This window comes from Dipodomys ordii, unplaced genomic scaffold (genome assembly GCF_000151885.1).
Source record: "Dipodomys ordii isolate 6190 unplaced genomic scaffold, Dord_2.0 Scaffold8, whole genome shotgun sequence".
Taxonomy (NCBI): Eukaryota; Metazoa; Chordata; class Mammalia; order Rodentia; family Heteromyidae; genus Dipodomys; species Dipodomys ordii.
Window position 1 is genome coordinate 6,663,538 of NW_012267224.1, and position 15,241 is coordinate 6,678,778.

Sequence of the window (15,241 nt, forward strand, 5' to 3'; positions counted from 1 at the left end):
ATTCTGAACAAGCTCCCAAGAATTAATAAAATAATAAATATTTTCTACATTTGTATTTGAAAGTACTTATCAGCCCAAGCATTTTGGCTCATTAAGAACTACAAAAATGATAGAAGGCTCAGGTGGGAAGAAAACTATCTCATTGTGATAGGAAACCAAAATAAAAAAGATACAGTAATCAATAAAGCTATTTAAAGTGTGTCTTAGATTTTCATTCATTTTATTTTAGGACCATTAATAATAGGTAGTTATACAATTAACCAAGGTGTCTATCAACAGATGAATAAATTTTACAAGAGGTAATATATACATACACACATAAATGTATATGTTTGTCTAGGTATATATATATTATACAATATAATGTGTGTGTGTGTGTGTGTGTGTGTGCGTGTGCATTATGGTTGTTCTCTAAAGGACCCAGCTTTGTGGAATACATCTAGGTTTTGCTCAGTGTCATCTAGGTGACCACAGTGATTGCACTCTAGTGGGGTAGAAGAGCAGCATGAATGGTTAACTTATTTATGGTCCATATAAGTACATGTGAGACTTTCTCATTTAATTCTTTGAGAAAGAACATAGAATATTTACCATTCTGATTTCCAGAAGAGGTAAGCAACCTATCTAAGATGTCTATAGCTACTTAGTCATGGAACCAGGATTTGAGTGACATAGGCAATGCCAGAGGTATCACATGTAAGTTTCTAGTGCTATTGGCTAGCACTCTCTCCCCAGCAATTTGCTTGTATTTGTTGTATCTGAGTGATCTATACCCAAGTCTGTTTATTTCAGCACAATGTGAGCCTTCAGATGAAATGATCTGTGTGTTCCCCAGGCACTATTACCTTTCAAACAGTGCTCCATAATTCTCTGACATCTTGAAATGAAATCAACTAAACCTGCCAACAGCAGACAGCTGTTATGGCTCTCCAGGCTCTGGGTTTCCCATATCATACCCATTCGTGATTTAATAAAGATTTCGGATAGAAATATGATGGACCAAGAAAAAGAATGGTCTTTTCTTTCATTTGTTACTAATATTTAGGTGACTTGGGCAAACCTCTCTCTATTTCTCTCTCTTGTACTTTTCCTCTCTCATTTTGTTTTCACCTTGTAAATTCAGTTTTTAATCTGTTGTTCTCACAAGAATTTTATGAAGATGACATTCCTAGGACTCCCATACACTGTATTTCATGGGTAGTAAAAGAGTAAGAAGGAAATCATGGGTACCTTTGAAACACCCACCATTTGTCAAAAATAAACAATGTCATCTCCATGGCTGCTGCAGTGCTAGATGTGGAACACGACATGGGCAGGGTCTCTGGTCCTTAACTCATGTTTGGTAAGACTAAGGTCAAGACTTAGGCTGTTCCCTATAGGAAACAGCGAACACTTCATTTTAAGGGGCCACATCAACTGCACTGCCTTTTTTGTTTTCCTTCATGAAACTAAAACACTGAACTTCTAAAGGACATACACTGGGCTGACCCTGATGGATACAACCTCACTCTCTCCTCTCCCTGATGATGAAATTTAGGCAAAATAATATACTTCCTGTGCCTTAGTTACTTCTGCAAAGAGAGCAAAATAAAGCCTATCTCACAGGATTATTTTTTAGCTTCTAATGAGATAATCTGCATAAAGCACTGAGAACTGAATCAGGCACAGACCTGGTGCTGGACGTTTGAGACGTAAGTTAAAATAACATCTGAGAATTTTGAATAGACTATTTAAGCTTTATAAAGATAGTGAAATAGAAGCATCCCTGTTTTCTATTGAAAAATAGTTACAAAATAAAGCTTGCCAGCGTCAACGAGTTATAACTCAGTTCATCCAAAGACTTTCCCGCTCACAAGCCCAGGCTGAAGATTTCAGCTAAATTCACTGAGGGGTTAGCAAGAGATTAATTAATTGTCAGAGGACTAAACATTTTTTTGGTTAATTTCTTGGCTGTGATTGCTGCCTTTTTAATTGACATCATGTTGGCAGTTCAAGTCACTTTTCAAAACCATTTGCCAACATCTAAAGTCTGATAGTTTCTTCCACTGAGTGGCATGTAAAATTTTCCACAATCCATATGGTTCTAGGAAAAACAAAACACTCTGAGAAGTTAGGCTATATTGGACACTGGAAATCTAAAGCGCAGTTAGACAATTGTACCTTGCAATTATGCACAGCTATATGCTGATTGTGGCTTATCTGTTATGAGCAGCTTCATCTCACAATAACCTTTACACACTCATTTTTCTGTGACTATTCATAATCAACAACAAACAGCCCCAGAACAAAGCATTAATTTAGTGGATCAATTATTTTGTAGGGATATGGGCACTGAAATATTTCCAGATGGATGTTATTATGATTTCAGTTTAAATAAAAAATGTGTATAATGAAGATATACCTATAATTAGGTTTTGCAGGTTTTATCTTCTGCATTAGTTCTTAACTATTATCTATCAGTACCCTTTACTATAGTAATATTCTATGACTGGCTAGGAAAAATGATTACTTTGTCTTAGTAAACAACAACGAAACAACAAAAAACAAAAAACCTGGAGCCAAGTGCCAGTGGCATAACTCAGGAGGCTGAGATCTGTGGCTCGTGCTTCAAAGCCAGCCAAGGCAGGAAGTTTGTGGGATTTTGATCTCTAATTAACCACCAGAAAACCAGAAATGGCACACTGTGGCTCAAAGTGATAAGACTGCTTGCTTTGTGCAAAAAGTAGACAGAGCTGAGACACTGAGTTGGAGGCGCTATGACAAAAAAAAAAGAGAGAATTTAAAAAAGTGAATTACTATCAGTTATTAAGTCAAGAGATACAGCCACATACTTGACAACATTCATTTTGTAAGGAGAAATATCTGTACTATAGAATTTCTTGATCATCATCCATCCTCAAGGAAGTAGGTTGTTAAATTTCTTAATCTTACAAATACCAATTCAAGAGCCATAAGCATTAGTGAGTCAGTTGTCAGTTTTGAATATGTTGTGAAATTAAAAACAAATAGAAAAGAAAAGAAGGCATGTGGTTAAGATCTGTGGATTTCATTTCCCAGCTGCTCAAATGAACAGAATTGGGACTGTGTCATCTGCTAAGTGCTCCTCTCAGCAGGGAGGCTGAACTCTAGACACTACTATCTGCATTCCTTGATGAGCTCTGGTTTCTTGCTGAGTTTGGTTAGAGGGGATAGGAGAGAAAGAAAACAGAGCTGTGGTCTGGTTTTTATTCCCTGTGTTCTTCCTTGGTGGGTTAAGAATGAATTTGTATCCTTTGAAGGACCTTCGTTTCTCTTGGGATATCCTTGGTTATTACTTTTCCATCTACTGACAACCATCAACAGAGACAACAGAGACACTATTACTTTTATCCTAGCTGGCACTCACTAGCCTACTTGGCTCCAGAATCTCTGCCCACATCTGTGCATATGGTTCCATCATTAACCTCTCATCCACAGCACTTAAACATACATGCCTCTGCTACTTCCTGGACCTTGCCTGATACCAAATCTTCAAACTCTGGCACTGGCAAATATTTGCCTTTGAATGCAGTTTCCCATCCCCCAAACTTTTAATCGCTTTATGGTTTTGAGCGAATTCTTTCTCTAGCCTTCTCAAATATAAAATAGGGCAAAATTTAGTCCATTTAGCTTTCCTCTGCACCACACCTGTGGCAGTTTCCTTCATTCTCTCTCTGAATGTTTTCAGTAGGTCTTCATTTATGAATGTGACAATCTGATATTTTATAGTTAATTTGGTAAAGGTCTGTACCGCTGTACCAGACAGAGGGCTTTTAGGTAAAGGGTTTTGTTCATCCAATTTCCCACGTGAGATTCTGCACAAGTTTTGGTTGTGAAATGGCGATGCAATTCTACTTTCATGGAGAAGGCCAAATTTAATGTTCTCTCTCTGTCTCTCTCTATCTTTTTTCCTTCCTCCCTTCCGTCTTCTCTATCCCTCCCTCCCTTCCTCTATCTCTCTTTCCCTTCCATTAGTCATACAGAGGGAGATTTTATTGTCCCAATTTCCTATATTTATCAAGTATTTCAAAATTCATAGAAAAATGAGCTTCTCTTAGAATTCTACAAGGCCCTTCCTCAATCAGTATCAGAGCTGGTGAGTACACATCAGCCTGAGAAAATAAAGGGGTCCTAGGTTTGGTGTGATAATCCTATTTCCATGGACAGGGGAGGTTTTTCTCTCTGGGCCTTGGTTTACTGAGCTATTATTTGGGAAAAATCATATGTGAGCCCCAGAACTCAATTAGAAGTATCAATGGAGTTAATACTTGTCACCTATTTATATTAGTTAATGTTTCATGTATTAAGAACTTAATGTGAATTGCCTTATTAATGTCCACGGAGAACTCATTGTGCTGATGATTATCTTTCTGTCTCCTGAATAAACTATACAACTTCTCTTTATGGAACAATGTCTCCTGATTCTCACACTACTGGCTTTAAGGTCTCAAATTTCACATCATTAATGAGATTTCCCTAGGCTAGTCTGTATTGCTCCCTTACTCACAGGCCTTTTTCAGACACCATGCCACAATTGTCTTCCTTGAGATTATCCTTATTTTCATGCATGGTACTTCTTCTCAAATAGTCTTCAGGAGAAAAATGAACTAATAATGTCCTATTCCCCAACTGAAGGCCAGAATCTAGTATCATGACTCCCTCACACAGTCTCTTAAAATGGAACAAAAGGGAACATTGTACAATGAAAGAGTAAATAAAGTTAAGTGGCAGATAATTTATGTAAATAACTCCAGGCACTTTGTTTAGTAACAAACACAAGAGGGATTAGCATATGTGCCAGGAGGGTCTATCTTTGCCTCCTTCAGTAATTCTTGGAAGGGATATTGAAGGGCTGAGCCAGAAACAATACCACAAGAGATATAAAGGAGAAGTAAATATAAAAGATATTTCAGAGAGAAAATTAACCAAAGCATAAAGACCAATAAGATAAGGTATAGGAGAGCAGAAACAGGGAAATCTCTAACTTCAGCAACGGGGCAGCTATTGATTCTCAAGAAAATGGAAAAGGGAGGGGCTGGTGTGGAGTGAGTGCTGTGTAGGCTTGGCCTCGTTCTCATCAGCAGGTCTAGAGGAGCAGACACTTGGCTGCTTGGTGAACAATGGGATAGTTTAAATTTGAACAAGCCAATTCTTAAGGTTGATCCTAGCTGTGTCTTCAGGGTATCTCTCCTTTCTGCCTAGGAGATAAAATGCCAGTTGGAGGATACTCTAAAGCTTAAATTAATGCTCACTAGATCATATTTACTTTCAACTACCAGTCAGTGGTTCCATTGAAGAAAATCACACACCATTGCATGGATCAATTATTTCCTTGTCTTTAAAGCTGTGCATGTTGTTCCCCAATTTCATTCCAAGGCAGCTAGTCTTTTTTGATATTTGTGTAACAGTTTTTTTGTTTTGTGTTTTGTGTTTCAATCACCAAAGCACCAAGATGTGTGGCATAAGGCAAGGAGTTTAGAAATTCTTCTTCTTCTTCTTCTTCTTCGTTTACTCAAGGTTAATGATACATTTGATTTTCAAACATTTAAATAATCTATGCTCCTTCATGCAGAAAATATTATGCTTCATCTATTTCACTAGAGGTAAACATAGTCGACTATTTTAAGATTATATTTGACAAATGAGCGTCTTTAATATCATGGGGGAAGAGGAAGAGGAGGAGGGTTATGTTAGGAAAGGAGTGAATGTGTTGTCCCCAGATCTGAGGAGGAGGGGGTAATATCAATATGGTTATAAAATAAGGCAGGCAGATTGTAGTTTAATGTGAAAGCCAGTAGTGATCTAGTAAGTGGCTTCTAAAAGAAGCAATGCTATCCTTCTGATAACCAGGGATTCAGTTAGACTACATGGGGAGTGTAAGCCCAGGATGCCAAGATGGCGCATCTACCACATGCTCAAGGCTAGAGAGAAGATTTAACAGAATTTAATATACTTTTGGTAATATCCAAATTTGTTGACCTTTTTTGGGGGGTAAGTTTAAACTTAAACTCATCCACTTTTTATCTCAAGGAGTATAAACAAGCTATGGCTGGCTACATTCTTCCAGGGCTTAACCAACGCATTTAGCACATGAAATACTTGTGAATACCTTTAGTTGGAAGAAGGGAGAGGTTACCAGAAGCTAATTTTGGAACAGCAAAGGGAAGAGTTTAAGGGGAGAAGGAGAGAGACACAGAGAGACTTATACCTGCCCAAGCACTCACAGAAGTGGAGTTTTAAATTTGGGGCCAAATTTGACTCTGATGGGGGCTCAGCAGCCCTCCAAGGCCCAGGTGACCTTAATATAAAGAAATTTAGTGTCCTTCCCCTGGTATAGTGACCAAGAGCCAAGTGCTTGTCACAGAGCATCAGCTCATACTAGTAAGGGAAGGGAGGGGCGCCAGTGAGAAATGTCCTCAGGTTTTCTCCATGGTGGTCCTTGGCCATGGTAGGCCAAGAGTTCTGGGCACTTGGCCAAGATTTCAGTCAGACGGCAGGGGGTAGGGCTCAATTAGCCCATGAAGCCCCAGTGGCTTACAGACAGAACTATAGAAATCAGAAACCCAGAACTGCAGTTACTGGTTACTAACCAGGGTAGGACTTAATTAGTGGTGTTGGATGGGCAGGAAGAGCACTCAGTCTGGAGAAAGTTACCTTGGTGGTTCTCTGGCAACGGAAGTGTAAGATCTCAGAATAGGTCCCAGGGCAGCTGGTCGAACCCCCTTCTGAAGTGGAGAGGGGGCAAATCCACTGGGAAGCCTGTCCCGGTAAGGGCCACCATTAATGAAGGATCCCACACATCCATCCCAGGAGACCACACAGAGGCAGGCAGGCACAGGAGAAAGATTATTATAAGGTTTGTTAGAGGAGCCATATTTCCCCCAAGAGGGAGCACATGGCCTCCGTCACCATCCAGGTAGCAGGAGGGTGTGGGGGATAGGAAGTCAGTTAAATGGGAGTTCAGTGGGTCTGGGCGGAGAGAGGGAGGGCCCAGCTGTATGGAGGGAACTCCGGGAATGGAGGGGGGCCCAGGTCTGGGTGGAGCTGAGGACCAAAGGTGAGCATAATAATAACATTGAGTATGGCTAGATGTCTTCTTATATTCCCTTTATTAACTAAGTCTCTGATTGGAGAGTCTCAGTGCTTTAGAGTTCAGCCATAGTTTGGGATTATGTGCCAGGAACTAACTTTCAGTCCTCTTGATCTGGAAGCTTGATAAGATCAAGTAGAGAAAACTGTTATAAGTTATTGACCTTCCTTTGAGCTGAAGAACTAGTCAGGTCAAGATTCACCCTGGGAATCTCTGAGAGCCAGCATGCAAACATGGGCTGAATGTATTTATCCTCTCGGTGGCCTATCTGGTATCTGGTCTGCTTAGCTAGCCCATTCTTCTCCTGGCATCTACTTAGTACATTGCTCCATTCTTAAGACCTAGTCCCTGAAGGGAGAGCTGCTAAGCTCACATTTGCTAGAGTAGTAATGGAATGAGGGGGCTTTCTTTCCAAAGTAAGCTACTGTAATGGACTGGAGTTGCCTGTGATAAGGGGCTACTGGCAAATATGCTGACTACTTGGAAACAGAGTTTTGTGACTTTACACTTCCTGGGCTTTGCAAACCAAGTGTAGTATAGACCAAATGTAGTGTGGCTTCTATACCTCTCAGTTTCCATTTTTATAAAAATATAAGTTTTAGTTATTTTGGTAATTTCTTTTATTATACTCTGCTTATATTTTTACTTTCAAGAAATATCCTTTTAGGAAATGACTTAGTTTAAATTCACCTGCATGTCTCATAAATATTTATTTGGGGGCATGCGATGCTAAGTCTTGGTGCACAACAATAGTACAGGACATGGCATGTTCTGGAAGTTTCTCAGCCACCAAGTATTGAGATCCACTCGAAAGTCACTTTTACTGGTCTGCACACACAAATGACTTTTTTTTTTCAGTAAACATCTGATAAATTAAGCAATTTCAGCTCCAACTTGCAAGGAGAAAATTTGTGACTTTACTAACCAACAGTCGCATACAAATAGTGGGAAATAATAGCTACAGCTTTAGGCTTCTGTAGGATCAAGGCTTTGGCAATTCTCAGTGGCTTTCCAGGTTGTTGAGGACATGGTGGAAATTATTCATGAGATGGATTGAGTGTATAGGCAGTGAAGAATAAAACAAACCAAAAAATGTCCACAAATCTATATATGCTACCATAATTTCAGTTCCTGCACATGGGATTTCCTGAGAAGAATTACTTTGTGCTGTCTCATTTCTCCCCACAGAGGGTAATCTAACTTGTAGAAGCATAAAGCTTTTCTTGGTTTGTTGGTTTGAATTTTGCTCTGTATTTTATATCTGTCTTACTGATTGCTACCTCTGTCAGCATAAGAAGCAGGAACTGACATGATAAATATTTTATAAAAGAATGAGTTTATGCCAGGTGCTGGTGGCTTGTGTCTGTAATCCTAGTTACTCTGATGATCATGGTTTGCAGCAAGGTATTGGTTTGTTAATGCTCTATTAAGTATCTCACAAAGAGCACTAACTTCTCTATCTGACTCTAAGGGTTGTTTGATTCTTGGGGAAAAAAATCAGTGAAAGAGTATTAGTACAGCTACATTATAAATTCTATATAGGATCTTTAGATGTGACATTCTCTGTCTTCTGCTCATTTAGATAATTATGGACTGAGGCAAGGCTCAAGTGGCAAAGAAAATTTAAAAATAATATTTTAAAAAGGATATCACATAGTTGGAAGGAAAGAGTTTACAGTGAATAGCGTGTTTAGTATAATATACCAATCTGATGAGACTATAACATCCAATTATAAAATCCAACCCTAATGTGAGTGTTGATATGAAGCTATTTCGTATATGTAGTAAGGATTACAATCAGGGCTGGGAATGTGGCTCAGTGGTAGAGTGCTTGCCTTGCATGCTCAAGGCCCTGGGTTCGATTCCTCAGCACCACATAAGCAAAAAGAAAAAAGCCGGAAGTTGTGCTGTGGCTCAAGTGGTAGGGCACTAGCCTTGAGCTGAAGAGCTGAGGGACAGCGCCCAGGCCCAGAGTTCAGGCCTCACGACCGGATCAAAAAAAAAAAAAAAGGATTACAATCAGTTGAATTAAGTAAAAAGTAGCTCACTCTGTATACTATGGTTGGGCTTTGTCTGATTTGTTGAAGGTCTTAGGACAAAACTAGTTTTCTTAAGAATAGGCTAACCCAGGACTATAGCATCTTCTCAGCCTTCCAGCCTTGCCAAGAAATTTGTCCACCCCCCCAGGCCTGTGAGCCTCCTCTATCTGTGTGTGTATGTACGAATATGCATGTATGTTTGTATGGGTTCAGCTTCACACAGAGCCCTGACTGATAAGAAGAGAATGTAAGCAAAGATTAGTCATATTAATTTTTTTGTTTTTTAGTGTTTTTTTCTAATCTGGTGACACATTTGAAGCCTAGCAGTACAGAAATTCCATTTCTGTATAAAGCTAGCCTGGAAAATATTTTGGAAGTTTCTCCAAAACTTCAAAAATAGAACTACCATATGATCCAGAAATCTTGCTACTGTTTATATATTCAAAGGAAATGGAATCAGTATTTTTAAGAAACAGCTGCACTCCCAAAATTATTGCAGCACTCTTCACAATAACCAAAATAAAAAATCAATTTGTCTACAACTGAGTGTCTACAATGACTGGATAGAAACAACGTGGAATACTATTCAAGTACAGAAAGGGTGAAATACTGTCATTTGAAACAACATGGATGAGAGATCATTAGGTTTAGTGAAATAAGCCAGACAGAGAAAGACAAACACATCAAAGCTGGCATGTATGTGCAATCACAAAATATTGATTGTGTGGAAATTGCCAGTACATAGCTACCAGTGGTTGTGAGTAAAGGGGACAGAGGGCTGAGATAAGTTGATACAGTAGAGAAATAAGTTCTGACGGTCTTTTGTAAAATAGGATGACCATACAAAATTATGATGAATTTTTATTCTAGAAAGACTAGAAGAAATGATTTTGAATGTTTTCACTACAATGAAATGGAAGATAATTAAGTATATAGATACATTTTCTCCAGTCTGAATATTATACAATGTAACATGTAGAAAAAATATCACAATGAGCTGCATAAATATTATTGTGTGTGTGTGTGTGTGTGTGTGTGTGTGCAGGTCCTGGGGCTTGAAATCAAGGCCTGGGCATTGTCTGGAAGCATTTTGTTAAAGGCTAGAGCCATAGCTCTAGTTTCTGGCCTTTCTGGTGCTTAACTAGAGGTAAGAATTGTACTGACTTTCCTGCCCTGGCTGGCTTCAAGCTGTAATCCTCTACCCTCAATCTCTAAGTAATTAGCATCACAAGACTGAAGCACTAGCGCCTGGCAATGTGATTTTCATGTAACTTTTATTTTTAAGAGAAAGGAAGAGGCTTTTTAACAATAATACTGTTTCAAGTATCCAGCTACTCTGCTGCTGCCTACATTAAGCAACAGGAAAGCCCAGTGTTACTTGAGTCTAGCTCTTACTCCTCAGCTCAAGCCAAAACTTCCCGGTGTTGTGTAGCACATGTTCTTCGAACTAACAGTGTGTTGTTCATTTGCCAAAAGGGAAATGCTTCATAATTGCACAAAAGTGCTCCAGGTAAACACAAGCATGTCAATAAAGTGGATTTTGCAGTAGATGATGTATTGATTCTTTTTAAAGCTAAGCACTGCAATGCATGCAGACCTAAACAATTAAAAGTAGCAGTTTGTTGTATGTGTGGGGGGGAGGGCGAATAGAAAACCAAACTTGCTTTGAATAGCAGGAGACGACGTTTTGGCAGCTGAGCAGGGCAAGAGCTTCATGAGCCGCTCTTTAATGCTGCGCTTGGTGTTGTTCTGAGCGTAGAGGAAACCTAGAAAATACACCATCAGTTCTGTTAGCGCCAACCGCACAGTGGAATGGGCTTGAGCCATAGGGGTTATGAGGGAAGCCCAGGCAGGATTGGGGATGCAGCCAGCCATTCAAACAATCACAGCCAGTGGGTTGAGACCAGCCCCCACCCCAAATACTTGCCTCTGTATTCGTGTTTTCTTTAGCAATCTTTTTGTTATGTTGTATTAGGTAAACACAATTAGCAAGAATAAACAAGAGTTTTGAAAGGTTATCTGGGGCATGACAAAATTACAATGTGGTGACCCTTTTTAGCCTTAGATGAGCAGCAAAGGAAATATCACTAAAAAGAGTTCACTGGATTTGAAATTTCAATATTTGAACTAGTCTCAAAGGCTCACATTCCAATTGTCTGTTCTCATGACGCCCCAGGGTTGATTACAGAAGAGATAGACGTCTTATGAAAAGCATCCATACTCACTATAGACACCTGCTAGTACCTTTGCCTTCCCTGAAAGTAAGAGGGGGGAAAAGTGTCCTTGATACATAGGAGCTTCATTAGTATGTGCTGACCTGCCAGGAGATGTGACAGTGTGACACATTTTCCACAACAAGGACATTAGTGACTGGCATTTTCTCACACAGAGCAATTCCAAAGGAATCAGGGTTTGTGTTTGGAAAACATTCCCCCAGGAATAGACAGGCATCTGTAACTTGAGGAACATGGAGAGTTTTCGAGGAAAATCAACAGTGGCCAAATTGCAAGCCAGCAAACTCCCGAAACAACTTCTAGTGTCAAAAGCCAGAGGTCCAAGTCATCATCTACTTAACCATGCTGCGCACACCAAAACTTAATTTTGCATGTTACTACATATGGCTTTCTCACACATAGAATCTAACACAACAACAAGAGATCCAATTTAAATTGAGGTCAAACCATCCTTATAATTGGGACCTAGCAAAGATGTCACTTGTTTTTCACTTTGTACTTCTTATTTTGGAATTCTAAGCCAGTCTTGACTCCTGTGGGCTTATTCCATTCCACCATCAGCGCCTACTTGCTGTTCCTTTGTCTATGGGGGAAACAGAATGAAGCTGTAAAGCTAGAAATCAAATCATTTGATTCTTCTGTTTAAAGCCCTCTGGCCGGGCATTGATGCTCATGCCTGAAATTCTAATTACTCAAGAGTCTGAGATCTGTGTCTCAGTCTGAAGCCAGAATGAGCAAGAAAGTCCATGAGCTTCTTACCTCCAATTAACTAACAAAAAAGATAGAAGTCGAGCTGTACCTCAAGTACAGTGACATCTTGATTGAAAGAGCTAAAACAGCACTCAGGTCCTGAGACCAAGCTCTAATATTTGCACACACACACACATACACACACTAACAAAAAAATGTCTCTAGAACTTCAATTTGTCCTGTAAGAAGGACTCAAGGGCTTACATGATCTTGTCTTGCCTCCTCTCGTCACAGTTTGACTCGACCTTCTTCTTACTCCTAAGATCATTAGTCATTAACCACACTGTCCTTTGACCTTTGTTGGAGCTCATTTCTCAGAGTTTTCTCTGGCATTGTCACTTGACTGGTTGGAATGTCTTGTTCACTTGACATCCCATGAGCTGGTTGTGAGTGTTGCGCATGACAGATTGACTTTGGATATCTAAAGATAGGATTTCATTTCCTAGCTTTGTATATAAGCTTTTAAACTGCTGACCTTGCATAAAACACTCACTCTTCAATTTGTCTTCTCCTTCTGCATTTCTGAAGGAGTATATATCCTTTGCATACCTCTCTGGGAATTTTGTTCTGGTTTGCTTCCTTTGTGGGAACCCTAGATCCCTGGGAGGACTGTGAACGGCTACAGATTTGACTGCTGTGCATGGAAAATGAATTATGCTGGTGGAAAACTCTAGTTGTGCAGTAATCCTGTCAAAAGACAGGAATGAGTGCCTGAGGGTACTAATTTTTACTGCTTTCTAGTTTCCTAAATCCATTATAAAATCTACTTCTCTTATTGATTCCTGGTATTCTTTTATCCACTTCTTGGAATGTGCCCTTTTGAGCTATTCTCTTAAGATAGCTGCAAGACAATCTGAGCACATAAAAGCAGAAGGTAAGGTAGACAACTTGGGTTTGATCATGTCTGACATTTAGACTCATTCCCCACCTGTGGTGGCATTGAAATGCTATTTAATATTAAAATATTAACTATGAGCTATCACTGCATGGGCATTTCTTCATCTTTCACTCTAGTATCTGCTGGATGAAAAATGGATATTCTTCAAGTAGGCACAGGGATGTTGCATTTGTCATTTCTGATTGAAGGGTCCCAGCATGTCTTGCTTCCTCAAGGTGATCAACTCTAGCTGATGGTCAGATTTTATGTCCCCAGGCTGTCTTCATAACAGTTCAAACACATGTTCCTCCTGCAAACTTGGCCTTTGAGTCTTCATCAGCCAGCTCTGCTGTTTGAGTACTCCAACCTACTGTGCTGGGTAACTAGGTGAGACCCTATTTTAATAAGGGTCTCCTCATTTTTTCTAAATCAGATTTGTGTGGTATGAAGTATAGGGACTCATACCCATATCCTTTGCTTCAGATCTGATTCCTTGATATGTACTCAGGCTCTACAATTGTAGCAGATACTCAAGTTATATTTGATGGTTGCTTTATTTCTGTTTATCCTTTAAATTCTGGCATCTGCTGAGATCAATCACTATGTCAGTTTCCCTGACCCTCAGGTCCGGTGTGGGAAGGGAGAAGCTCCCTTCCCATGCACTCATAGCTATTAATTTTACCTTACTTTCTCTCACCTTCAATTTGATAATGTAGACAGAATGCCATTTCAAATTAGGAGTTAGAAGTCTAAGATTTCAGTCCCTGTTTTTCTAGTTCAAGCTGAGTGACTTTGTAAAGATGATTAAGCATCAGATTGCTGTCTTTCTATGTAAAGCAAAGGATTTTGCTTGTTTTGGTTGTTAAAGCAGAGAGTAAATGTTACTTTTAAGAGAATATTTACATAATTTATGCATGATTATCAAATTGTCTAGTGTTTCCTCTTCCTTGTGACTGTAAGTTTCTAGAAGGCAGGCTGTGGGTGTGATACAATTTCCTTGATTTCTCTCTCCAATTCCACCTCCCACTTTTCTATTATTAGGTCATCTTACCCTTTTTTCCTTAAAATGTAGCATTAAGTGTTTAAGTGCTGTCATTTAGCAGGCTGGAGTCAGATGCAAGTACTATTTGAGATAAATAAGTTGCTCAGGATCTTTAAATCCCAGTTTTCTACGTGGTAAAATGAACTGAAAATAGTATCTAACTCAAAAAATGTACTGGATTCTGGCAAAAAAAAATACATCAGGAATAATAACATCACGGACACTCAGTAAATATTAAATCTGATCATTGTTATTGTTTTTTTAACTTCCTTAGAGGAATACCATATTGCTCTCTGTTTCAAGACCTTCTTTATGCCATGAGCTACATCTCAGACTTCTCTTGATCTTTTCTTTGCCCTACTAATACCTCTTCATCCTTTAGGTTTCAATTCAATGATCATTTTGACAGGCCACTGGAGGGCAGAGGCAGCTGAGAAAAGCCACTTCCTTATATACCATCTGTCCCAATTGTGCACTACCAGTTCCAATTGTCCATCAGGGGCACTAGCCTGAAACTGTTCAAACTCACAAAATAAGTTACATGCAAAAAGTTCCTGCTGGCCCCAGCCATATAAACCCTGCTACAACCAGACTCTAGGCGACCTCTCTGATCCCAACCAGGGAGTTTGCTTGGGAGCGTATCCTAATAAACTTTCCTTTCTTCACCTTTACCTCCCTCTGAGTGCTCTTTCCTTTCCTAAAACCTTACACATTTCTGAGTAAACCCTCATACAATATACTACATTAGATCAAGACTTGCTACAATTGCTTTTCATAGTTTCTTTTCTCTCTCTTTCATAGGAAGTATTATTACTATAATCAGGCAATCATATATTAAGTATATAACTTTCCTATTGCAATGTATACATGAAGATTTCTATTTATACCCCTTGAAGAATAAGCATCATTGGATATGCTGTCCTACTAAATAAAGTTATATATACTGGATAATCTATTTTAGGTATCTGGGTTTTGAGTACAGAAAAATATTCTATGATGTTGAGAACTATGATATTGAGATTAGAGAAACTCAAGAGGCCACCCCACAAGTGTCCCCTTGTTCTCTCTGCTTGTTGGAACATTCCTCCATAGATCTGGAGGTGAAGCACGGTTGTAATATTCTGAGATGAAGGAAGGAAATGAGGCTCTTGAAGTGGTTGAAATTTCTAGACAGCACAAAGTCAGAAGTGA

At 39.3% G+C, this 15,241-nt stretch overlaps 1 protein-coding gene across 4 annotated transcripts in view; it reads right to left on the reverse strand.

Annotated features, from left to right (window-relative positions):
• The window catches only part of Kcnip4 (Kv channel interacting protein 4), an 885,761-nt gene that overhangs the window by 85,330 nt on the left and 785,190 nt on the right, over nt 1-15,241 (reverse strand). Inside the window, exon 2 of one of the 4 annotated variants that reach the window (XM_013009184.1) lies at nt 10,812-10,913. The exons of the other annotated variants lie outside the window; for them this stretch is intronic. Within the exon in view, the coding sequence (XP_012864638.1) occupies nt 10,812-10,913 (102 nt within the window). The remainder of the gene's footprint in view (nt 1-10,811; nt 10,914-15,241) is intronic. 4 annotated transcript variants of the gene reach the window in all.